Source organism: Gallinula chloropus (genome assembly GCF_964237585.1).
Source record: "Gallinula chloropus genome assembly, chromosome: 1".
Taxonomy (NCBI): domain Eukaryota; kingdom Metazoa; phylum Chordata; class Aves; order Gruiformes; family Rallidae; genus Gallinula; species Gallinula chloropus.
Genome location: NC_140085.1, coordinates 75,491,223 through 75,517,292, shown reverse-complemented (window position 1 = coordinate 75,517,292; position 26,070 = coordinate 75,491,223). Strand labels below are relative to the sequence as shown.

General features: G+C 38.1%; 1 protein-coding gene across 4 annotated transcripts in view; it reads left to right on the top strand.

Moving 5' to 3' along the window:
• The window catches only part of ABCC9 (ATP binding cassette subfamily C member 9), a 60,429-nt gene that overhangs the window by 16,338 nt on the left and 18,021 nt on the right, over positions 1-26,070 (top strand). For 2 of the 4 annotated variants that reach the window (XM_084278052.1, XM_084278050.1), the window contains exons 7-23: positions 268-308; positions 1,288-1,430; positions 4,128-4,236; positions 5,598-5,708; positions 6,643-6,715; positions 8,183-8,288; positions 12,635-12,673; positions 14,203-14,304; positions 15,700-15,784; positions 16,279-16,359; positions 17,250-17,387; positions 17,886-18,011; positions 18,539-18,635; positions 20,214-20,461; positions 21,360-21,508; positions 22,301-22,370; positions 23,177-23,334. In XM_084278052.1, coding sequence (XP_084134178.1) covers positions 268-308; positions 1,288-1,430; positions 4,128-4,236; positions 5,598-5,708; positions 6,643-6,715; positions 8,183-8,288; positions 12,635-12,673; positions 14,203-14,304; positions 15,700-15,784; positions 16,279-16,359; positions 17,250-17,387; positions 17,886-18,011; positions 18,539-18,635; positions 20,214-20,461; positions 21,360-21,508; positions 22,301-22,370; positions 23,177-23,334 — 1,876 coding nt within the window. Of the gene's footprint in view, positions 1-267; positions 309-1,287; positions 1,431-4,127; positions 4,237-5,597; positions 5,709-6,642; positions 6,716-8,182; positions 8,289-9,893; positions 9,933-12,634; positions 12,674-14,202; positions 14,305-15,699; positions 15,785-16,278; positions 16,360-17,249; positions 17,388-17,885; positions 18,012-18,538; positions 18,636-20,213; positions 20,462-21,359; positions 21,509-22,300; positions 22,371-23,176; positions 23,335-26,070 lie in introns of all 4 variants that reach the window. The other 2 variants (XM_084278051.1, XM_084278049.1) reach the window with 2 other exon arrangements.

Sequence of the window (26,070 nt, the reverse complement as noted above, 5' to 3'; positions counted from 1 at the left end):
TAATAATTGTGCACATAAAGCTTTCTTGCCCAGATCACTAAAGTATACAAATGAGATAATTACTTGTTTTATTTGTTTGTCTGTTTAAGGTCTCTCTCTGTCATGGAAGGACATTTCTTCTTGCAGATGAATTTTCCTTTGGGAGTTTTAATTCCTTGAATTAGAAATAAATGGATTCTTCTGGTGCCATATAACTAATTATAAAAATGTTTTTTTTTCTTTTTTTTCATATAATCTGACCATGCCTGTTTTATTTCTCTTTCACAGTTTTTATGAATGCGGCCATACCAATAGCAGCTGTTCTTGCAGTAAGATGTGGTTTTTTTTCACTTTTCATTATGAAAAGGGAGATAAAATGAGAAGGGAGGAGAGAAAGAAAGAAGGAAAGAAAGAAAGGACACCACTGTTATTGTAGGACATGTCCCTCACAAAATCCACAGATGAGTTAATGTGCCCCTGCTAACTGTAGGATAGAATGAAGCTGGGAGCATACATTTTCAGAGGTGATATTTCACCAGTGCTGGCTTGGGTTGGATTGGTAAAACCAAAAAGAAATATAATTTTTTAGTATAAAAAAGAAAGAAAAAAGTAAATCATTACAACTTGAAAGAAAAATCATTTTGAGAAACTCTCATTTTGAAGAGGTTTTGGGTGGCTTTGCTTTTCTGTTGTCCAGCAGTGAAAATCATTCCTGTTTCATAGTGCATTATAAACTGCTGTTTCGTTTCTCAGGACACAGTACTCTTCAGTTTAAGGAGAAATAAATTTTGTATGTCCTCTGGCCAGGTTTAAATCTCAGTCTGATGGACTGGAGGAACTATTGCATGCCAGTCAGTAAGGAGTCTTCACAGATCAAATTTTGAGGATGTTACTCACTGTGCTGCAGTGTGTACTAAATTTTGATGAAATATGACCATAGTTCTGCATCTGTGAAAAAAAACCCAAACAAACCACAACCATAAGGTTTATTAGATTCTTACTAGTTTCCCTGGGTTGTGTGTTTCTTCTAAACCCTGAAGTCAATTACAAAACTTTACAAAAATAAATGCTTTGACTTTGCAAAGAATTTTTTTCATTTTTGAATGTACAAATGTCTTTAAATCATTCACAAGTTTTCAAAATCTTTTTCACTGTCATAGAAGACACCTTTCTCTTCAGTTTACTGTGATTCCAAATAAATTGAGGTATAAAGTTATTTGCCTTAGTTGTCAAAATGTTCTGGTTGCTGTCATTGTCCATCTTTTTCAAGAGTCCTTATCCTGACACCCTCTTTTCCCCATGTGACAGACTTTCGTGACATACGCGTATACCAACGACAAGCCACTGCAGCCCGCCCAAGCCTTTGCATCCCTGTCCTTGTTTCACATCCTGGTCACACCACTCTTCCTGCTCTCCACTGTGGTTCGCTTTGCAGTCAAGGCTATCATAAGGTAAGTGGCCCTTCTAGTTTCCCAACAAGGGAAGGTGCTGGAGAAAAACATTTGTTTCTACCTGCTCACATGGAAAAGGATTAAGAAGTGGGACTCAGGTGTTCACAAATGAGAGAGAAATCAAAGTAAGCATTTCTTTTTTACTGCATATTAAGAAAGAAATGTTTGCTTATTTTTCTAGTTTCACCAAGAGTGAAGTCCAGATTGAAACTGGACTGTCCCTCCTTGGCATACACTCCTCTTCTCACATTGTGACTACCCACCATCACTCTTACCTAGTACTTTTCTGGGCTCTTGTCAAACAGAGGGAGAGGAGAGACTGACAGAAGCTGCCTAACGAGAGTAGTCTTGCTGGTGCAAGGAAGAGCAATTGGCTTAACTCTACCTCCACAGAGGGTATATTGTGCTTTAAGTGAGAATTTGGTGTTGTCAGAGAGTGGACGAAGGAATGCTGGGCATTGAAGCACTTGTTACTCAAGGGAAACTGAGCCTGACAGAGCTTGTCTTATAGAGGAAACACCATTCTCCTGAATGGTGCTAAAGAGACGCAGGACAGGAAGCACGGTGAGGTAGACATTTAGGAGTTTAGTCTGTCAGGGTTAGAGATCTGCATGGCAGGACAGAGAGGAAGTTGGCATGAAATGAAAAATATTTAAAAAAAAAAAGGGGGAGGAAAGGAACTCATAAAATGTGTTGCTTCATCAGAAACTTACATGTTTGGGGCATATATTTCTACAAATAGCCCAAAACCCCAAATTCCTTTGTGCTGGGCTATAGTGCATTGGTAGTAGGTCAAATTTCAGACTTTTGGCTGTTGTGTCATTGGTCCGTACGGAAAGAGTTATGGTCATGGGGCAGTTATGTAGACATACACACTGCCCCGATGTCCCAAGAGGCACAAACTGGCACCTGACTGGCAGTAACATGTCAGATGCCAAGCACTAGCAGGATATGAAGACTGAACTTTCCACCCAGAAACATAGTTCCTTCTTGCCAAGATTGAGGCACATTGGCAAGGGATTGCATTGCTGCTGCCACTGCCTCTTTTTGGTGGGTAAAGATAATGACAAATAGCAGCCATGGGACTTCAGGCTCCATAGCTGTCATTTCCCAGTACCTCATTCATTTTTTAAAAAAAAGGAAATAAAAGGGTTTATTTTTATCAAAGAAACATAAGGGCCACATGAGAGACTTTCCCTAGGTTGAAAATGATATCTGACTAGTGGAAAATCTCAAGTGTGCTTTGTAAATCATCCCAGCCTCTACATCTCTGCACTATGTTTAGTATAGCCCTAATATCAAAGTGGTGTGTACGTTTCCCTTAGCACTGCTGGCCACCCCTCAGGACATTATTTAAGGACTATATTTGCCAAAACAAACTTTACCCTTTGGCAAACTTATTTCCTAACATCTTTCTCCCATGAACATCATGTCCCCCAAGTGAAGAAGGAAGAATGTGTGCTTGGCCACTCCATGGCTCTATCATCAATCAAATACATGAATATGGGTGTGAACTTATTTGCATTATGATTAAATGCTTATACTTCGGTCAGAATTTCCATTTTATTGCAAAGAGTAGTTCTAGTACCATGAAAGCTTTTGAAGGTACCTGTCCTTATTAAAATCCAAAGCAAGGGTTTACATCTTTGTAGGCAGATGATCGGAATGATGTCTCTTATCTTCTACAGGAAGATAAATTCTTGCCTGATGTACTTTTGTAAGACAGAAATTCTGATATGGGAGTTAGACGCATAAATTTTCCTTTCAAAAAAGGAGATAGGAGTTCATGTACTGAGAAGAGGAAATAATGACAATAGCAGGGCTTTCTTGCTAAACAGTGTCTTTGTGGATTGAACACATACTGATAGTTTCATACCAAATATTCAGACAGGACCTGAAACAGGACTAGCTTCCCGCTTGCAGATTAATGTTCAAATCACTGATCTGAAGTCATATGTCCTCATGCTTTCTCAGTCTCTGGCTCAATGCACCTTGATTTTAGTTTTTGCAAAGTAACATAGCTTCACCATGACCAGTGCATGCTTTTGGTCATCCCTTCTAGAGAACAATAAAGAGCCATGTGCTCACAGCACTGTGAAAGGAAGTGGGCCAGAAAGAGAACCAAATCCTTCGGTTCAATTGATTCTTCACCACAGAAGTGTGCTGTATTTCCCCAGGGGACAGTTTTAAGAAGTAGGCAAAGAGAGCACTTGCTATATTTCTCCAAGGCTGGCCGTGGCTGTACTGATCTGTGCAGTATTCAGTCCTGTTTGCATGCAGTGTATGCAAAAGCTGTGCTCAGGATGCACCTAGTGCGTTGGCATTTTCAGAGGATGGAGGTCAGTCAATGATTCATTTGTGTATCTTGACTGTGTGTAGGCATGAGAAGGGTGCAGAAGAGATAAGCCTGCCAAGATGGAAACCATACCCACAGAGCACTAGTGACACATAACTAGCTCTCCTCTTCATTCCTAGCTACCAGTGCAATGTTTAATTATTTTCATCTGTCCTTCTTCTACATAAATGTTTTTTTCACTTGCCATCAGGGTGGCAGATGGTCCAATTGGAAGCTAAAAGTATTAAATGAACTCCTTTTGGAACACTTCTGATATATCCTGCTGTCTGGGTTGCACAAAAATAGAAATGTACTCATGGAAACCTGGTTTTATTTAACACACTGTCCTGTTTTCTTTCAAGTGTACAGAAGCTGAATGAGTTTCTCCTGAGTGATGAAATTGGAGATGACAGCTGGAGAGGTGGGGACGGCTCTGTAGCTTATGAATCCTGTAAGAAGCACACAGGACTTGTAAGTTCTGTTTTATGAAAGTGAGCTTCATAGGAGAGAGGCCATACAGCCCCATACAAGGCCAATGGGCTTAGCTGATAGGGCTCTAGAGTTTGGGCTTCTAGCCTGACATTGCAGTTTTGCCTCTTCTATCTCTGTGTTTCTATGACATGAAGGGTCTCCCAAACAGATTTAAGCATTGCTCAAGTGCCAGTAGTAATAAAAACCTCATACCACACTAACACATTTCCATATTGTTCAAATTCATCCTTCTCAGTTTTTATAAAAGGCCCAGGTGCATTTCCTGTGGTTATGGGATGTGTAATCTCTATTTCCAGTACAACCCATCATATGTTGGTCATGTTTAAGTAGGACCAATTCCTATTCTGGGAAATTCAGAATCTGAGGTGAGAAAAACAGCATCAAACCTTGTGAAATAGGAATTCATTCCAAAATGCTGCTTTTGGAGTGCTAAACTTATAATGAATTTGAGTAAAATTTCAGGGGGGGGGAAACAGTAAGGGAGATGATTTGGAAATTTTATTCTTTTTCAATGTTGAGATTTTTCAACTGTTTCAAACTGATTGTATCATTTGAAATGTGACGGGAGCTTGAAGACAGCAACAGAAATAAAGGATGGGCACAAAAAATGTTTTATTTTGAGCTGAATTAAATTAGTTAGCCAACCAGAAACAACCTTTTTTCTTGGTTTTCTGGATTAACAGCTATAATAAAATAAAATTGTTTCAGCACTTATTTTGATTCTTTTGCCACATTTTCCCCAGCCCTACACAGTGAAACAGACAAAGTGTAGACGATTGGGAGAGGGAAAAATAAAGGTAATGTCTATAAAAAGTTAGATCATTCACTGTAGACAGCCCAGCTCGAAGGATTCACTAAGATTATGCCAGTTCAGCTCAATACAAATGTCACAGATAGCTCTGAATGAGCAAGCTCCAAAGTCACTATTACACATTAGTGAAGTACTCTGCACATGCTAATTTTATATGCTTTTTGCTCCTGCAGCTTCCAAGAACCAAACTGGTAACTGCATGTCATTACACTTTTACTGATATTCTTTGTGCTACCTCAAGTAGGGCAGACTTACCTAGTGATTTGAGGAGGATGACAGCTGAAATTTGGGATGGTTATGCATGGAAAACCAAAAATCGGATGTTTCCCGTTCTTCACTTAAGGGTGTTTAAAACATTACAATATGTGCACCACAGTTGTGTGTCTGTTTTATCACACATATTTCTGGCTTCTTCTTGTGACCTAGAATTTAGGGAGGAAAGGGAATGGAATGTCTATTTTATAGGGAAACAAATGCTGTCCTTTTTTGAGAATGCCAACTTTTCTCCTTTCTTCAATTCACTATGTAGCACACCAAGGCCATCAACAGGAGGCAGCCCTTGAGGTATCAGCTTGAAAGTTATGAACAGCCAACAAGAAAGCAAACACGTCCTGTGGAGACAGATGATATCGCAATCAAGGTGGTTTGAAAAACATCATCTCATTCTTTATGAAGAACAGGCCCTCCTGCAACAGTACCCAATTGCTGCTTTTTAACAAAGGCAGATTGTCCATTGCAAGAACAAGCCCTTAAATAAATTAGCACTTTAGCCACAAACAAAGTGAGAAGAATTATTTTCAGACCATGTAGTGATTATGGTAATTCCCTGTCTTCTCAGGAGAAAAAAAGAGCTTAAAGCTACGAAACCTAGATAATCTGATATTCAGAAATGAATATAGATTTTCTAGACTTTCCCTCATGCACTTCCTTTTCATTCCTACAATCAAGATCAAAATGTTTGAGTCAGTTTTTGACATTTATTATGATACTATTTTAAGTCACGTTGGCCAATGTTTCCCCACGTATGTGCTCTGTTTCATGGCCCTGTCAACTCCAAAGGAAGTGTTCACAAAAAGGCTTGGGTCCACTGGGGAACATTATTTTTATGTCCAGCATAACCCTAGTGAATATTCAACTTGTACTTTGGGAATACATTTACAAGGGGCTATACACCACAATATGAAGAATGATTCGTTCATTCCTTGATAAGCTATGCTACTTAGATTGTCACCTGTGATGTCTTGTGTTCATTATCCTTAGTTTTAATCTTAGATGTAAAAAAATGAAACTATTTGGTAAGTAAAGTTCAAGTCAAGATCATCCCTTTATTGCATTTCATACAGTGTTTATATAGATATCTATTTGTGTATTAACATCTCTTGTTTGCAAACTTTTCTGATCAATCTTTGCCAATCTTGCCTAACTTGCTTTTTTTTTTGTGTGTATGAGCATACCTCACCATGTCTATGAATCACAGATTTACTTTAGTAATATTTTAAATCCAAACTAGACATTAATTTATTTTCCCCTCTCTCATGTGTTTATATATCTGACACATGGTAATTATTTTGTAGGTGACCAATGGATACTTTTCATGGGGAAGTGGTTTGGCTACATTGTCCAACATAAACATCAGAATCCCAACAGGTAGGATAAATGCACATCTTAAACATGAAATATCTAGCATCAAATTGCTGCTAATGTAATTTCTTGATGTTGTGAAAAGCATGAAAAAAATGAAGGTTAAAAATATTTACAATGTCATGAACGGTATTGGTCTCACAGCTATATCATTAACCTAGAATACTACAAATAAACAAAAAATTACATTGTTTTTATATACTTTCATAGTTCATGTAGTTTTTATAATAGGAACAAAGTGAAGAGTAAGAATAAATATGAAAAAATATGGTTGCAAAAAAATTCATTGTTATTTTTAATGGACAAATTGCAAAAAGAAAGATGGAGAGCAATGGACTCATTGAAACAAGGGGTCCATCTAATTCAGTATTTTATTTCCAGCAGTGGCTACCAGAGGGACACGACTGCTATATATTATACTTCTACCATTCTTCAACATTATAGTCTCCCAGTTCACAACACATTGATTTATTTTGGAAGTCTTATGTAGAAAGCGGAAAAAATTTGCAAATGATTATGATGATAATGATTATTATCATTATTATTATAATAGTTGTAGTAATAAGTAATAGCTATAAAATTCCTAGCACTGTCCATTGATATTTCATGTTATTAAATAGTCTTTTTTTTTTCCTATATCCTATCAAGTGCTTAGTTTTAAAATAGCTTATTCTGTTAGGTTGACAAATCTTCAATATCGCATATTTATTTATTAAGTAATTCCAAAATATTATACATAATATGAAACTATGTAATTCATTTCACTGTGGCATTAGATAACCTATACATCAACAAACAACATTTTTTTGTGCTGGTCCATTGCAACATACAACACCAGCAGGTCTTTGGTACAAGGGGTTTATAATCTAAGGCCATGGGTTTACAAGCTGCACAGACCAGTCCAAGAGTTTACCTCCTTTAGATGGAACAAGACCATTATCTCCCCAGCTGGAGAGGACCTTACTTGGAAAATGCACTAGTTAGCACAGTTCATGAGTTCAGTTAGTTTCTGGGAAGATCTGGGAAGCACCATTGCTACTACAGAGTAGGCGTGAAGGTAGGAAAGGTTGGGGCGGGGGGGGGTGGGAAGAAGGAATGCAGAAAAGAGTAGTGGATCTTCTTTCAGTTGCAGGCCCAAATTTTCAAGGAACCCCAGGCTGAATAATCACTCCTCATGTTATATCACTGAACTATAACTGACTTTTATAAAGTAACACATTCCCATACAATGTATGATAATATATGTCAAAACAATAGTCTCATTCTTTTGGAGATTCACATGTACTTGGACTGTCCTTTAATACATATTTCCACAGATGGATGCATGCAATATTGCCCATTTACTTAGTGGGTGCCAACAAATGTAACCAACTAGTTTAAGTGGTCTAGAATCAGATCTAGTTGGGCCTTGTGGACTTGAGGAGAATTTGGGGGTTTTGTTCTTTGAAAATGTGCTTGTTATAATTATCGCAGGTCAGATGACAATGATTGTGGGTCAAGTTGGCTGTGGCAAGTCATCGCTTCTCCTTGCCATATTGGGAGAGATGCAGACGCTGGAGGGAAAAGTTCACTGGAGCAAGTATGTTTCATATAGCTATTAATTGCTGCATTCACTTAAGAAGGAAGTAGTTGGGACTTGGTGTGAGACATGTACACTTCATGTCTCAGAACTGCATGTTAAATGACTGTCATCACCCAGATCCTCCTCGGAAGGCGTCACCTGCAAACTTTTGAAGGATTTTCATTGCTGTTTTGTTCATGGCTCAGAGCAGGCAGGGTATAGTACCTCAGGAAGGAAAAAAGTCTAGTTTGGTGATTAAAATCTATTAGGTTAGCAAATCTATTAGGTTAGCAAATGACTGGAATAGAAAGGGCATCCTATTCCTGTTATGCAGTAGTCTTCAGAGGTGGGAGTCAGCTCTGGATTTATTATAGTCACTATAACTGAGGTCAGCACTGCTATGCTGCTGCTGTACACACCTGTGAAAGCACGACAGGCTGGAGCTTCTCCCATTCGAGTGATGTGTGGGCAATACCAGAATACAGGAAAGGTTGTCTTTCTCACCCAGTGATGCTGCTGCTGGCAGAAAAAAAGATGTAATACAGTAACATGTGAGCTCTGCTTTCCTCTTCCCTGGTATGTGTCCAAGCCTCAGCTATGGAAATCAGTGTTACCCTTCACAGCAACACTCTCAGAAAGCAGCCTGAGAACACCAAATAACTAAAAAGCTCTGAAGAATGTGTTGCTGAAGAGGGAACTGCCTGTGAGGTCAGGCTTCAGGATCCACATGAGTCCACAGACAGTGAATGAGGACTTTCTAGAGACTTGGCGAGGCAGGCCCCTCTTCCAGCCTAGGCAGGGCAGAGTCTATGGAAGGGATGTGCTGTAAACCCAGGACTTGTTCTTTGATTTGAAAGATGAGTTCCATTTCCTTAGAACTACCCAGTCAAATTCTTCTAAATTAGGTTTTTGAGAAAAAAGGGTGAAATTTGTCAGAGATACGAATATGTTTTTGTCCCATCCCTTGACTAGCAACTTCCTTTGTCATCTTCTTACAGCAATGTTGCAAGCTGGATATTTTTGCTTTTCCTGTGTTAGCATGCGTGGCATTTTCTGACCTCCAGCCATATTTCACTGTCTGCTATTCTAAATGTATGATCTCACTGGAGTAGCAGGTACAGTTGGAGCCAAGGCAAGACTAATTTTAGTTATATGTAAGTTTACACTTTGAAGGAAGAGGAATATGTTACTTACCACAGTTAATTTCTTTGAGACACATAATGAAGATTTTGACATCACAATCCAGCATTCTTTTTCTGAGTAGTTTAAGAAAATAGGAGTGGGTAGAGTACCTTGAAATTATTCCCACAACTGTTTTCAAAGATATATTTGAGGAAGACACAAATTTGCTCTAGAGAAAGATATAGGATTTTGGGAAGATTGTGAGAAAATGAGAAATCTTAGAGAGATACTAGAGAAAGTTTATGAAATACTATTAAAGTTTCACATTGTTCAAGAGAGAGTAAGATCCTATTGTCAGTTGATTAATAGTCTGTGCACAACCAAGTAACTCAGGTTTTAAAAAGCATCTCAGGCCTGAGTGTTTTCTTATCATTGCAAACAGTAATTTGGTGCTGTGATATAGGTGATGCAAACATGGTTATGTTTTGCTGATGCTTTCAGACTGCCTGACAGACAGATGAATACAGAAGGATACTTCAGGTATTTAACTAAGTGGATCCTATACTTTACAAACCATAATAAAGGTCCTGTTTACCCTCCTTAATCCCTTTCCATGTGATTCCACGTGCATGACTAATGCAGCTACTGATCCAGGGATGAAATTCAGGCTAGGTGAGTTCCCCAACAAAATTCAGGTACAACAACACACTAGTAGTAAAGATGGGTAAGATTTCAGCCCCAGCTATACTGGGGTAATCCTGCAATTGTGCAAGTCCATCATGGGACTTGAATACCCTGTTGGTGGTGTAAATTTCCTGTACATTGAACTGTTTTCTGTGCAAACAGGTTGTTGTGTACTAGGTGAACAGCACGGGAAACACGAGAATTACTAAACCAATCCTCCCATATGGCCTGACCTGTCCTCAAGCCATGGAAGGCTTCAAGAAAATTTAGGAAAAGCTAGTGTTCCCCTCAGAAGGGTTGCCAAGTTCAACTACCTTTAAAAGTCTGCAACCACTATAGCTCTTAGAAAACACAGATGGATAAACAGTCATCCAAATAAATGTCAGCCGAAGTCTGCTTATTGCAGGGACAGGAATAAATTCCTCCAGACTGCTGGATAGATGCTCAGGCCTTATCTTGCCTCAAATTTCTTGTCTATATTACCACAGGAAACAGTTCATTCTGCTGTTACAATGGTATCCTAGAGATTTTTTATGCCTTTATTATTCTCCCCTTTAATTCTGTGGGCTGAGGGCCTTGTTAGAGATGCATTAGTCTATTTCAAAATATCCAGAGTTAGCATAAAACTTGTCCAAACTTCAACAAGGTCGCTTTGACTTTTCCTTAAAAACTTCATTTAAATTGATTTCTGTATTATTTTGGCTTATATTTTCCAAATGTTATAAAAATAGCTAATTTATGTGATCAGTTCGGTCTTTCCTACCGTTTCAGGCTTGCATTTGCCATAGCCCATTTGGGGGAATATGTAAATTTTATAGTACAGAATAGAAACCAGTATGAACAGCTATATTTCAATAAATAAATCAGAGCAAAGATTACTAGTCCCAGTGTGCAAATAAAATACTCTTAGATTCCTCAGGAGCTTCAGTTTCAGTCCACTCCCATGCCCTGCAATCACATTACTCTTTCAGATCCAGTGGGGTAATGCAGTACAAGACCAAATACTTAATCCCCTTATTTGCAAAGGCCCCAGCTCAGCAAAGGTTTTATATGTGTTTATTCATGAGATTATTAATGATCATGGGTTCTCACAGAAATCTCACTTATAATGTGGGAGATACTCGTAATGTATTTGCGTAGCTAAGCATGGAATTAATTTTCTAACCAAGGAAGAGTGTTTTAGAAACAGATCTTCAAATTAGTCCTTGCTCATTCAGATAATTTATTTGATTATAATGACAAGCATATTAAATCTGATATGGAATTGCAAGGGGTCTTGCAAGGGCTTGTTCTCAGTTTTTGTTAAATTGTACTTCAGAAGGCACTCCCAAATGTATACATGAAAACATTATCCCTTTCTCTACCACTGCAGTGCTCTACTGATAAAAGTTGGGGGGTGGGAGTGATAGAGGAAATTTAGGTTTTCTTCTTTTTTTTTTTGGATTTCCAACCTCTTTTTAATCTCTTATTAGACCCCATCTTTTGCTTTCTTTTAACTTTTTTTCCATTGTAGAGAAGACTGGGAGCTTCTGCTGAATAAAGAACCAACCCTGGAAAAGCAATGCCTGTTTTGAGCCTCCATTTATGGCACTCTGGCCTTTCTGAAATAATCAATAGTGTTTATTCACATCTGATGTGATATCTTCTCTGGTGATTGGTGCACCAAAGAAGCACACCGATTGTGCATTTTAGGCAGCATGAATTATCAGAGTTCTGTGCTGATATGCATCACAGAGAGCAACATGTCTCAGTTCTATCATTGGGGTTTTTTTATCAAGAAAATAACACAAGAATATCAGTTCTCTAGTCTCTTCTAATGACTGTTTCCACTTGCCTGGCATAAATTTACTGTTTTAGGTTTTGCACTTTGCAGTGATGTGTTGCCATGCCTGGACACGAGCACCATTGCTGGTCCAGAACTGCTTTGACTGCCATTCCATGCCCTTGACAGAGTTAACCAGTCAATTAACAAACAGAGGGACATTCATGTCATTACTGCCATTGCATGCCCTTCCGAATGTATTTCACGGATGTGATCCTTAAGACATGGAGGTTGCCAAGGAAAGCCAAGGTGGTGGAGTGCCATAGATGGCTTGATGCAACCTCACAGGTTCAAAATATGTTCTGGCTCAAAAGTGTATCTGCAAAGCTTATCGTTGTTCCATGGGAAATTTGATGTTAATTACCAGTTTTTGCAGGTCATCGGCGTCATGTGTGGAGAAGCTAACTTACTGCTTGTCAACCTTTTATATGGACAGCCAATATTAATAATTTCATTTTTAATAAGTTTCACAATACACTTTTTATTTTTAATACACTTTCTAACAACATAACTAGCCTGTTTAGCCACTATGAACTATAGATATCAGTGTTGCATTTAGAAAAGTTATATAGCTTTTATTTTACCTTGTTTATTTCCCCTTTTAGACCAGAAAAACCCAGTGATGTTGAGTTCTTAAAATATGTACTTAACTCCAGTTTTTCTGTATGTAAAACTTGCACACCATGTCATTCTCTATTTTTCCTGCTTACTAAATGTCATTTACCATAACTTACAGTGTAAATGAAACTGAACCTTCTTTTGAAGCATCCAGAAGGTATTATCTCTGTTTTTAGTGTACACTCATTCATTTCTTCAGAATTTCCTCAAACCTTCATCTTTGTACCCTTTAGCCATCTCTGTGTTTTCTTACCATGTTGATAATCATTTACCATAGGATTAACAGACAGATTGTGTTAAATCCAGTGGATCCCAATCTTCTCCAGCCATTGTACCACTACCTCAGTCTTACCTGAGAGATGTTCATTGCTCCCAGGTCCATTTTGATATCACTGGGAGTTCAGCGTGCTCCATATCTTGCAAAGCAGGGCCTCTAGACATAAGACACCATTATGTGTACCCTCCCAAGTGTTTACATGTTTTCTAATCAGTGCTGGGTTTTGTCTTGCTTGTAGCCCAGCTTGATGGCTGTGTGATGGAGCGGGGCACACAGTTGCAAAGGCAACTGGCTGTGCTCCAGCTGAAGTCCATCAGTGGCTCCATCCCCTGGCTTCAGTGAAAGGGCCTGCAGGTTTAAAAGAAGGGCAAGCTAAATTTGAATGATAGAGAAGTAGTGGCACACATAGCTGTGGTTGGGAGCCACACCATGATTTGCTACCTGATAATCCTGAGGACGTATTTCTGCATACTGAACTGCTACAACTCCTAAAATTTTTGAGATACTACTTACTGCTTCTAACCAGCTGTTTCTCATACCCTGGCACCCTCTCTCTCAATAGCAAATCCTAGGTGCATAGATACAAACCTGTATCAAATGTTTGGTTTGAAGCAGTACCATCAAAGAGACTGAGGAGGAAAATAAGTGTTTAGATCCACAAGCCGGTCACAGTTCACACCTCCTTCCTCACAAATCTCAGGCATCTCAGAAAAGTGTCTGAAATGACATGACCTTTTTTGCCATACATAGGCAAAACAGACAGAAGTAAAGGACATACATGCCCCTGTTGTACACATGTTATCAAGTATTTAGCCAAGTTTAAACTACATCTAATAAGTACTTGGGAGACTGTAATGACTCTTTCCTAATCTGTATAGGATTGTTCTCTTTTCCGATACTATGTGAGTCCCCTGAATATCAATAGGCTTAAAGGAAAAAAACATTCACTGAGAAAAAAGTATTTCATGTGCATGGCCAAGTAAAGCAATCTAAAACTCATGAAAGCAACAAGTCAAGTGTCCTGATGCCAGTTAACAGTGCCTTTTGAGTATATGTTAGAGAAAAAAAACCCAAATAACTGTTCTTGTGAGAATATAAAATTTTTGATTATTTATAATTTACCTTTGGATTGAAATTGCAGTTACTAAATTGAGGTAGGTACCAGCCATTTATAGTAGACTAGAATATAACCTAGAGCGTAGATATTGCCATTGGGGAGAGAGTGAGTGCTGTTCTAACAAAAACATCTAATTTAAAATTCTTCCCTTTGCTTTTGTAACAGTTGCTTTGCCTATGTGTTCCCCTGTATTTTCATGGTTGTACATTCATAAAATTAAAGCAAATTGATTCTCAGACATGTCGTAATATGGGTGCTTTGCTTTTTACTAATGGTCTTTGTCTGTCTACAGTAGAAACAGATACTCAGTGGCTTACGCAGCTCAGAAGCCGTGGCTGCTGAACGCAACTGTGGAGGAGAACATTATCTTTGGAAGCCCATTTAATAAACAGAGGTAAATATCAACCCTCTGGCAGCTTTTTTTTTTAAACAGGTTTTTGACTTCTCCTTCTGGAGGAATTTTGTAGATTCTGAAGAATATCAATGCCCATTAACCCAGTGGTGGAATAACCTAACCTGGCTTTAGCCATCTCAAAGGAAGGTTTGTGTTTTAAATTCACCTTTCAAGGCTCCCCCTCTAACCATTACTAAGATGTTTGTGAGAAATCACAGTGGCAGTGGCTCTCCATGGAACACAGCAGAAGCCATATAGAATTTTTTTTTTCAAGCAGTTAAAGTTAGGTGAGATGAATCCCATCTTTGGAGATTACTGACATGTTTTTGTTTTGCCTAATGGAGCCTGATAGTTGCCAGCAGACTCTGGCAACAGGGATTCTAGGCATGTTTCCACTGAGTTTATGTACTAATCCTGCTGTGATCAAGTTACTAGAACAGTCACTTTACAAAAACACCACACGTATGAAGATGGGGTGCCTCAAGGAAACAACCTTACTTCTTCCTTCTGAAATCGAGGAGAAGGAAGTGTGAAAGCTGAGATGCACAGCTTCCGTTGTGCCTATCCAGCACTTGCTTCTAAAAGCTTAGCTAACAGATGCAGTGGAAAAAGTGACTTGACTTAAAAAAATAAATTGCGGATGTTTTCAAAGGCAACACTCTCCTTGTTTTAAGTGATTAAAAATACATCCCATTTCTCTCAGTGTATACTTTGTTAAGATGTATGACTCCCTTCCCACTTAATAAAACTTAGCAATGACCAAGTATCTCAAAATCCAGATAAACATCTAAAATTTCAGAGACCAGATTGTTCAGCTAGTGCACCCATCACCTAATTTCACTCATATCAAAGGGTCAAGGCTGAATTATGCCACTCAGATAGTTGGACCCCATCTGCTAATTAGAAGATCATATGTTATACCCCACAGACCTGGAAATCTCGTAACAGATGTCAAGATTTTGCAAGTGGCTCGTGATACTGGCAAGATCAAAACCACTGTAAGGCTCCCTTGTCTTGTTGTATCACTCCGAAGTAAATGAAGAGGCATCTAATGGGGATGGAGTACTAACTCATTGGAAAATGGCTTTGAAAATGCCAGAGTCCAGAAAAACAGCTCCATGACAGAGAGGAATGTGCTCAATAATTTACGTCACTGAATCTTTAAAAAGTAGGCTTGCCAATAAAGACCTCTAATAAATATGTCATTTTTTACAACGCTTGGTTTACAATGCTCCATGATTAGTTGCTGGATAATCATTTTGCCCTACTTTTTTTTGCAATTATACAACCATCACAGAGCCATAATAACTTAGCAGTGAATTTGACCTGGGTTTTTTTGTGTTAGCAACATATGTGCCCAGTTAAATAATTGCAATGACCATATTGTTTTTGCAGGTACAAAGCTGTCACAGACGCGTGCTCTCTGCAGCCCGACATTGACTTACTACCATTTGGTGATCAGACAGAAATTGGAGAAAGGGTAAATAATATGAGTGCTTTTATGTCTGCTTAGAATACGTATTAAGAAGGCCCTCTCTGATGTCACTTAGATCTTATCTGTATTGGGCTGCCAGCCCGGTAAGTGATTGTCATTCACCAGGGTTTACTGTAAAAAAAGTTTTAAAATTTTTTCCTTCTTCATCTGTTTCTCAAATGGGAATTTCTTGATCAAAGTCTCATGTATTTTGCTTGCAGAATTTGATGCTAGTATTGGTTGCAGTTTTCAATCTAACAAGCTTACTGTGCTTAGAGGAGCTCTTCATAATTTACACTTAGCCATGATCAGTTGCTGAATAATCATTTTTCTTCTGATATTATATAAGGATTATGTTTATTTATCAACAGGATTAGCATTTTAACAAAGCTTTCTATTTTGATTTGAACTCTGTATAATTGTAAAAAAAATCACTTTTCCAAAGTCCTATCATAATGTTTATTCAATGATGCATATTTCTGATCCATTATACTCATTAGGGGATTAATTTAAGTGGCGGCCAACGACAGAGAATCTGTGTAGCTCGAGCTCTCTATCAGAACACCAACATTGTCTTCTTGGTAAGATTTTTCTTTTTCACATGGGAAGTTACTAATAAAACTGTCATTCCTTATATTTAGCTTCAGAAAAAATCATGTTAGATTTAGAAAACTGTAGGGACTTGTACTCAACTCCAAATCCAAATTATAGAGCTAGGAAATAAACATCCACCAAAACATACCAGAGGACTGATGCAGGTGCGATTTCCTATGGAGATCAACACTGGAAGAGTAGAACAGGTTGTCAAACGTCCACTCACTCTCAGCAGTGACATACTATCAACAGAGTCCCACTGAAATCAGAAGGACATCTGATAGCAAAATGCACCATAACGCAACTACTTGTGAGGAATGAACAGACTGAGGGCTCAGCACTCCCCTGCAGAGTGCTGTGGATTTGGACAAACTTTCTCTTCTCTCCTACTAGTTTCAAGGCATGTCAGGAATTTCAGGAGGCTGCTACTAATGAAGGGGCAATTTGAGCCTCTTCAAAATTGACCTGGGACTTCTGTTGCCAGACAAAAAGCGTTTGCATACAATATCTTTATCTGAATGTTGTCTTGTTGCTAGCCACACTCACTCAAAGAAGACCAAGAACACCTGTAGTTTAATTTAAGCTTGACTCTGGATCCTGGCATTTTCAAATTTGAACTAGTGTTCCTGATCAGATTTACTCCACAGTCAGTGTGGCAACAGCATTGACACACAAAAATTAACTGAATCTATTGCTATGTTTTTAAGAGTAATGCATTCTAGTTCACCATTTCATAGTGCAGACCTCTGACTGTGTCTTTGCCATCAGAGAGCGATGGAACACTAGTAATGACAGATGTTTTCTATTTTTTAAAACCTGTTGAAAGAAAAAAATCCTAATTTTTGTATCCCGTTTGATTTTTATCTTTTTTATTCAGGATGACCCATTCTCTGCTCTGGACATTCACTTAAGTGATCATTTAATGCAGGAAGGGATTTTGAAGTTTCTCCAAGAAGACAAGAGGACTCTTGTTCTGGTCACACATAAATTACAATACCTACCACATGCTGACTGGGTAAGAGAAGAGATACCATGATTAAGGTTTGCTGATGATGAATGTACACTTGAAGTTAGCACCATAATGCTCAATGAGATGACTACTTTTCTCTCTGATGGAGTCTCTACTTCTTAATTCCATATATCCTGGGCTAACTGCCATTTTATGTAATACAGATTTTATTTCAGAAGGAACAATTACATTTTTACATTATTTGTGTTGGTTTCTTTGATTGAAAGCCACTGGAGAATTATCACCTAATTGCAAACATGACTCTCACTTTCTACATTTTGTCCATCCTTTTTACAAGTGTAGGTAAGCGTGGCTTATAGAAGTTTCAGTTTATGGCAGGTGGCAACAAAATTAAGAAGTTACTAATAAAATACTGAGTACAATGAACACAGAAATTTGCATAATGGTAATCTCACCAATACTGGGTCATATCTTGTAAGATCCAGGTCAGTGATTATGGTATCAGTGTTGCTTAGTAGACCTACTCGATGCTTTCTTCTCTAGATCATAGCAATGAAGGATGGAATGGTGCTTAGAGAAGGGACACTAAAGGATATCCAAAACAAGGATATTGAGCTATATGAACACTGGAAAACTTTGATGAATCGCCAAGATCAAGAATTGGAAAAGGTAAGATGACTTTGCTGAAAAAAAAAAATTCTGTTAATTTCTTTAAAAAAACAAACCTTATCAGAAAGCAAGTTTTAAACTAGACATTAGGGAAAAAGCACGTGGACTGTAAGGAACTTTAAGGACCAGAACAGACTGTCTAGAAAGTGTGGGGTCTATCTATCATGAGTGTTTTTTAAGGACACATTAGGCAAACATCCTTTTGAAATGCTGTGTACAACTAATCGTTTGCTGGGGCAAGGGATGGGTAAGAGACTTTATTCTGGTATTATTATGAGCATTTAGGATTCTTTAAAGACTGTTTTTGAAGTTTTTATCATTCCAGAAGAGAGAAAAGGAAAGAATAGAAGAGAGAGGGAAGATGGGGAAAAAAAGGCATTTTCTGAAAGTTAAATTCTAAAATACTGTGCTTTTGCATTCTGTGAGCTAAATCATCTGAATTGTCTCTTTGAGGTTACAGTTGATGCTGCTAGAATGGCAGACAGCTAAGCTCTCCTCAAATTAATCAATAAGTTTTCTCATTACAGGATATGGAAGCTGACCAAACTACACTTGAGAGAAAAACTCTTAGGAGGGCCATGTACCCCAGAGAATCCAAATCACAACTGGAAGATGAAGATGAAGGTATGTTTTATCATTTCACTTTATTTATTCTATTGCCATTTATCATAGCCTTTCCACTTCAGTGTCTAGCAATTCTTAGCAAGGAAGTATGAAGATGTTGATGACACTTGGTAATAATAGTGGAAAGTCTAATACTTTGACCTGTCTAGAATATGACTTAAGGGATTCTCCATAGATTCCTCTAAATATTGCACAAGGATAAGGTGTACTAAAGGATAAGGTGTACCCAAACAGGTTAATTTCTTTGGTAACTCATACTGCCTCGAGGTTGTGAGGGGTGAGATAGAAGTAAAACAATGGTAATAATTGTTATTAATGCAAATTGACTCTGCCTAGTTATTGATACAATAATGTTAGATCATCTGTAGTTCTGTCACTCCTCACTCTGTTCTGGGCTCTTGATACATCACCACATCATCAAACTTGTAGCTGTTTTTAAATTCTTTTTAAATATGGAGTTAATCTGCTGTTTTCCTAGCTGAGAATTTTTCTGGGAGAAGTTTTAGGATTTGTTCTCAAGCTTAGCTTCTTGTTCCCCCTCAAGTCTTGATGGTTTTAGAGGCTGCAGATTCAGGTTCATGTCACTTTTAAAGTGGGGTGCGGAGTGGAGGGGTAAAACCAGATATTGTGAGATAGCAACAAAAGCCATCAAGAACATCCCTGGGATGCTTGAAAATACCTAAATGGAGTAGTCAGTCTTGGCAAGCAGTAAGTTTGTGCCAGAAAGAGAAGAGGTGAACTGTAGGCTTCACCTTAACTCAACAGGAGCACGAATTGCAGGGACTGTCATGACAATGTTGGCTGGAATAATCACAGAATGCACACTGGCTGTTAGCAGGCTCTTTACTGCTGCTTTGTGTTTCATCTGGCAATGCTCATGATGGATGTCATCTTAAGTCAAAGGTCTGTAGGTCCTGAATTGCTCCATTTTTAAGAGATTTCCAATCACTGTAAAATAGGCAGAGCCTATGACATGGAAATATTATATTGGTTTCATAGTGCTTCAGCAGAGCTGAGCAGAACACCTCTTGTCCAGTCATCTGTACACTTTATCAGTTAAATTCTTGGATAAGTTTAAATTGAGGTCATTCTCAAGGTCTTCCTTTTGATCTGTGCAAGGAAGCCTTGCCTAAAACCTGTATCTTTTTTCTAAGAAGAAAGATAGGGTAAAAGAGAAAACACAGGGAAAATAAGACATGCCCAGGTAGTCCACAGAATGCCTTCAAAAGAGCATCATTAAGATCATAAAACACCTATCCGTATCTTCATGGAAGAAATACAACCTGATACTGCATTTCAGGTCATCCACGTTTATTATGTGTCCTAGGGAACATACACAAAATCTCTGTGTCCCAAAAAGTGTAGAATTTCAACTTTCAAGAAATCACTGACTCATTTTTAATGTTCAAAATCAGAAGTGGGTAGAAATGCTGTCACTTCAGAGCTCTTAAGAACAGGTCAACATTTCTCTTCCCCAAGTTTAGCCTGAAAAACAAAGCAGCCAACTAAAACCTGTAAACCCAGGTATAATTCTTAGTACTGAATCCAGGCTAACTTGATCAAATATCTGACTCACAGAGGAAGAAGAGGAAGAAGATGAAGATGACAACATGTCAACTGTCTTGAGGCTCAGAACAAAGATGCCATGGAAAACCTGCTGGAGATACCTAACCTCTGGAGGATTTTTCTTGCTCTTTCTGATGATTTTCTCAAAGTTGTTGAAACACTCAGTTATAGTGGCCATAGACTATTGGCTTGCTACATGGACATCCATGGACAATGAAAATGAAGTCAGGAGCGTTGATGATGTTAAGATCACAAATAAGGTGGGATATATCTTGGATTTGATTGGGGGGGGGGGAAGAAAAGTATGTTCTAAAGTAAGTATTTGCTGTTCAAGTAGAAGCCAGATAACTTGGAAAGACAAATACATATAGTAAAATTAATTATTATATAAGATGGATGAATTATTTATGATAAAACATAAGAAAGTTCAAATTCTATCAGTCTTTTCAAACTTGCAAAGCTGAAACAGAAGCATGTTTGAGATCAGAAAAATTACTGAATTTTCAAAGGAAAGAATCACATACTGAACTTTTCCATCTGGATTTTTTAACACCTAAGTCAATGACCCCATTTTCCTAAGTATTGGCTGTCCAGTAATGTCATGCTAGAAAAAAAAAGTCTTCAAATGTACTACTTAAATACTATCTGCTTATACCTGTAAATTTGACTCATATACAAATATGTCACAGGAATCCACTTAGTAAACTTTCAGAAGGCTTAAATATGTTATGCCCCTGGCAGATTAGTTTAGGATTTGGTCTGGGAATTTTAGTGGTGCTTAAACTTAATAAAGTGGAACTTTCCAAGATCTCTCAAATGCCTTAATTCTTCGGTTGTCTGACTTTCTTGGCTAACAGTTTGCATACTTTTCCATTTGGCTGGTAGGTTCTAAGTACTGTCACTTCAAGATCTTGAAGGGTACTTATCAGTAGGTTGAGGGATCTTAGAACTGTCAGATCTTCTACTTATGTGAACTTAAGGAATTGCAGTTCCATCATAATTGTTTGGGGTTTTTTTCCAAAGATTATATTAATATAATTAGCTAATATAAGTGATATGACATACTAGTTGATTGGTACCAGGTATCTTGGGAACTTTCTAGTAGAAAAAAAGCATGTGTATTTATTTCTAGAACTGTTGTATTTGTCATTTTATTAGACTTATCATGTAGCTGTCTTCAGCATCCTCTCTGGAGCAGGGATTGTGCTTTGCCTCATCACATCTCTGACTGTGGAGTGGATGGGCCTCACAGCAGCCAAGAACCTACACCATAATCTCCTCAACAAGATCATACTTGGACCAATCAGGTACAGCAAAAATAATATTCTTCCTGAAAAACTACATGGCTAAAACCTGTCCTGTTTTGAAACTAGGATGGTACTACTGTGAAAAGGTCTTGTAATTGCCATGTTTTATTCAAAGCCTCAAAAATAACTTGTGAAGTGAGCAGGAGGGGGAAATTCATGTCAGAACACGTGACATTCTGGCCTCCCTTTTTATTTGGTTAAAATGTGCCAGATAGCTGGAACCCATTTCAAGGCTGGGGTGTCAAGGAAAGCTTTGAGTCCAGTTCTAGCTCCAAAGCATCCAGCTCCAAACTTGAGCAATGGCTATGGAGTCTAACAATGCAAACACCAAGTTCCTTCTGATGGCCAGGGACAGGTTCTGTGCATGTTAACCACAGTCTCCCACAGTCAGCAGGAGAGCTGAAAGGATGCCTGCATAATGAATACAATTACCAGGGTTCTTTTATGAAACAACTGAGTTCTGGTGCCCAGTACTATGCAGGAGGCTGAGTAGCAGCCAGGGACAGACTGTGGTCTTTGGAAGGGATCTTTAATCTTGAGGGAGCATGGAAAAAAAGAACAGGCCATAAGACAGTAGGTTTTTGGAAGAAGAGACTTAGAACTTTGGGGTGGGGGAGGAATGCCAAGAGAAGAATTTGGGTAGTTGGGATGCAGACATTATGTTGTGTTACTCTTTTTTATTACTGCTTGGTTTTAGAAACTGGCAGGACACAGTTCTTGTGTTCTGTCTGACTGGGCTTTTTATCCAAAACTGGAATTCCTTTTCAGGTAACTTTTTAACTTGTTCAACAGGTTTTTTGACATGACTCCACTGGGGCTGATACTAAATCGCTTCTCTGCTGATACAAATATCATTGATCAGGTAATCATATTCTGTTCTATTACATCTTGGCTTTGTAAATTTTCACTTAGCTACTGAATAAGATGATCTATGAAAATATTCATTACAGAAAGGTGTAGCAAAAACAGACTCTGGGAATTATAATAGACAAATTCAAAATAGAAAGTACGTTCACATTTTGTCATAATGAGGGAGGTAACCATTAGAATAAACACAGTGGGAGATGGTACCTCTTAATGTCTTCATATGCAGAGTGGTTGCTTCTGCTGGAAAATCTGGATTAGTAAAACACCAGATTTTGAGCTGAAAACAGGAAACAAGGTAGAATATAACTGTAACTGTATGGGACTACACGTGACAAATAGATGTTCCATTCTGTCATTACCACATGTGAATTTAGAGCATTCAGGGAGAGGAAGAAATGCTTCCACTACGTCTGTGAATGAAAATGTTTGGATGAGTAATAATCCTGAATGCAAGGGTGATGGGAACATGGAGGGGAAATTAGCCTCTGAGAAAGTTTCTCTAAATATTTGGGATATCAAGAACAATTTTCCCTTTCTTGTCCATTATACAAATGAGGTAGGAATGGCTTCTATTTCACCATGATCTTTGAAACACTGACCTTTAAAAAACAAAACTACTGACTCATTTTTTAACCTCTGCACAATTGAGTAAGAGATCCACAGGAACATAAAGGCTTTTGATAGAAGGAGAATACTAATGAGTGCACAGTCGTATCATTCCACTTTCCCTGTGGTCCTCTATAGGAAAAGACATATTGTAGTACTACTCTTGCCTTATATTTGGTTTTTGTTTTGTTCTAGCACATTCCTCCTACCTTGGAGTCTCTTACCCGGTCCACCTTACTCTGTCTGTCAGCCATTGGAATGATCTCCTACGCCACTCCATGGTTTCTTGTCGCCCTTGTGCCTCTCGGGATAGCATTTTATTTCATCCAGAAATACTTCAGAGTAGCTTCCAAGTAGGTATTAAACAACTGCCCTGAAAATTTCTTCTAAACACTTGTCCATATGAATTTTGATGGAATGCAAAGTTAGAGGAGCTAGTATAAGGGGAAAAATGGCCACAGTGCCCTGCTTTGGATCCTGAGGTATGAGTTTGAGACATACATTGGAGGATGTTTCCAGCTGACCTGACTATAAATGAGGTACTTGGGGCTGTAACACTAGTTGCATCACTTTTGTACACTGTTGGCTATAGAGTCAGATGAGCATGAAGTTTGTTAATCAACTGAGCCAGCTCGCATCTGGTCAAAGCTCATCTTTGACCTTTTGAGGGTTAGCAGAGAATGGAAAATAACTTCCTGGATTAACGTCAGTCACAGTTTTTTCTTCATATTCATACTGGGAAAAAAAGAATCCACAGAAAGTTGCAGCAATATTTCATATTCAGAATAGTTTGATGGCTATAAGGAGTGCATTTTTTTTCAGCTAAAAGAGTGTCGTGATTTCTTAGAGTCGTGCTTCTGGTGCTAAACCTATTACATAATTTAGTCAAATATCTTAAGCAAGCCATTTGAAGGTTTTTCTTAAATTCAATCAGTCATGCTTATTTTTGTTTTTTTGTAATGAGCCAGATTATTATTACTTCTGGCCCCATCTTTGCAGAATGCACATGGCAAAGCTGCTGCTTGGCAGTATCTAGTTAAGAGACATGGTGATTTTCAACTAAACATTACAATGAAGTTGGCTTCATGAGCAGTACTCTTATTTAGGTATCCTGAGAAAGAATTTTGTCAGTTATTCCCCTGGAATCAATGGAGCAGGAGGGGCACAGAGCAATGTATCAATAATTTAGCTTCACTTTATCCTACTTTTCATCATCTTCCCTCAGAGTTTCCAAGGAGATTTATTCATAAGAAAACTCTGCAATCAGAATTCATAAAACAAAAATATTTAACTCAAAAAAATATTTGTTTGAATTCTCTGAGGTTTTTCAGAAAACTTGTTCTTTCCCCAGCAGGTTTCTAAACTAATGCTGTACATGGCAGTACACTAGGTCTCAAGGTGGAAGGAATCAGGTGGCCAGATTTCCATTCTTCAATGCATTATGGTCTTCTGAGTGTCACTTTGTTCTACATACATAGCAGTGTACACTCTTTAAACTTACTACTTAAAACATAGAAGAGAAGGCAAAATATGATATATTACACCCTAGGGAAATACTATCATTTCTCTTGGTTAATATGTGAAATTCTCTGTCTGTCTCCAAACCTGACTTTCTCACCTGCGGTACCAATAACCACACCATGCAAGCTAGCAAGACGTTGATCACCCCTGTAAGTCAGCACACACATCCATATGAACCTATGGGTTCTGCAATCACTGATCTTCTGCAAGTCCGTAACTGCCTCCTTCATTTTATTCCCTTCCAGGTTTCTTGGAAAATCTGGATCAGCAAGTGTTTTGTTTGTTGTTGGTTTTGAACTGTTTAAACTAAATTTTAAATCACTCATGAAGCATCCAGGGTCGATTTGTGTTCTTTCAGTCCACAGTAGAAATTTAATAAATATGATTTCTTTCTAGAAAAGACAGCCTTGGGAAGTGTAGGATGAAGGAATAGCTTTGGCCAGTATTTATATCTTACTTGCTCACAGTACTTTCCAGGCATATAAGCTTCACTAATTTTTAGAAATGCAAATATTTACAGTGTTTCTTGCAGCACTTCAGACTCTTTGTTGTATTTTCCATTACATGTCTCAAAAACTTCTGTGTATTTTCCATCATAAATTTGAAAGAGAGCATATTTATCATCAAAACATAAGCAGCAAATTCAGCTCTGTATACTGTAACATTCAGCATTATGGAGCAGTTATTTCTCCTGGCCTATGTAATTCAGTGTGCAAACACAGTAGGGCTTTAATAGGGAGTTGAAATATCTGATGATCTGGCCTCTCTTCTGTTTATACAACTGGCTGCTATGATAATGGCAGAGTGTTACAGGAAGATGTATTTGTGGTTTGGAAAACGTTCCTGTTTCAGGAGACTGGAACTTTTTAGACTTAAATATCATTGCTCCATGCGGGTCTTGAAAACACCGTTGCTGAATAATTGAGGAAATTTCTCATTCCTCTTGTTTCGCTGCCGGTGCTGTCTCTGCTTCAACCAGGGTGATCACTTTAGCACTACTAATAGAGGGCCTGCTATAGCCTGTCATGGTTCATGTTCAGCATGTCATGGTACTTACAGATACTCAAAATGAGGCAAAGTTTATATGGAGAGGCACCTTTGTTGTTAGGCCAGCTGATACAGTTGAAATAAAATAGATGAACTTGCAGCTACACAAACTATTTTATGCTTGATATAAGAGCCACAAATAACATGCTATAAAGTTGAAAATCAACTGTTCTAAATTATGATAATTATACTAACAAGTTACAATGTGTAATAATAGAAGGTAATTAGGATCTGGCTAAAATGGATAGTAGGTTTTTATCCAGGAGAGATGTGACAATGGCATTTATTGCTGTGGGACAAAGAGAAGCTTAGCTGTGGCCAAAAGCTCGATTTCTGGAGGTGAGTGGGAGATGATTCAAAGTCTCCTATGACAAAGGAGAAATATGATATTCCCATGTCAGTGTCTTTCTAATAGAAATACTACATTGTGAGCTCCTGAAAAGAATATGTGCAATACGTAAAATGTCTATTCTTGTCTGCTAAGCAGTAAAATTTCTACAGAGGTGTTTACATTGTAATGG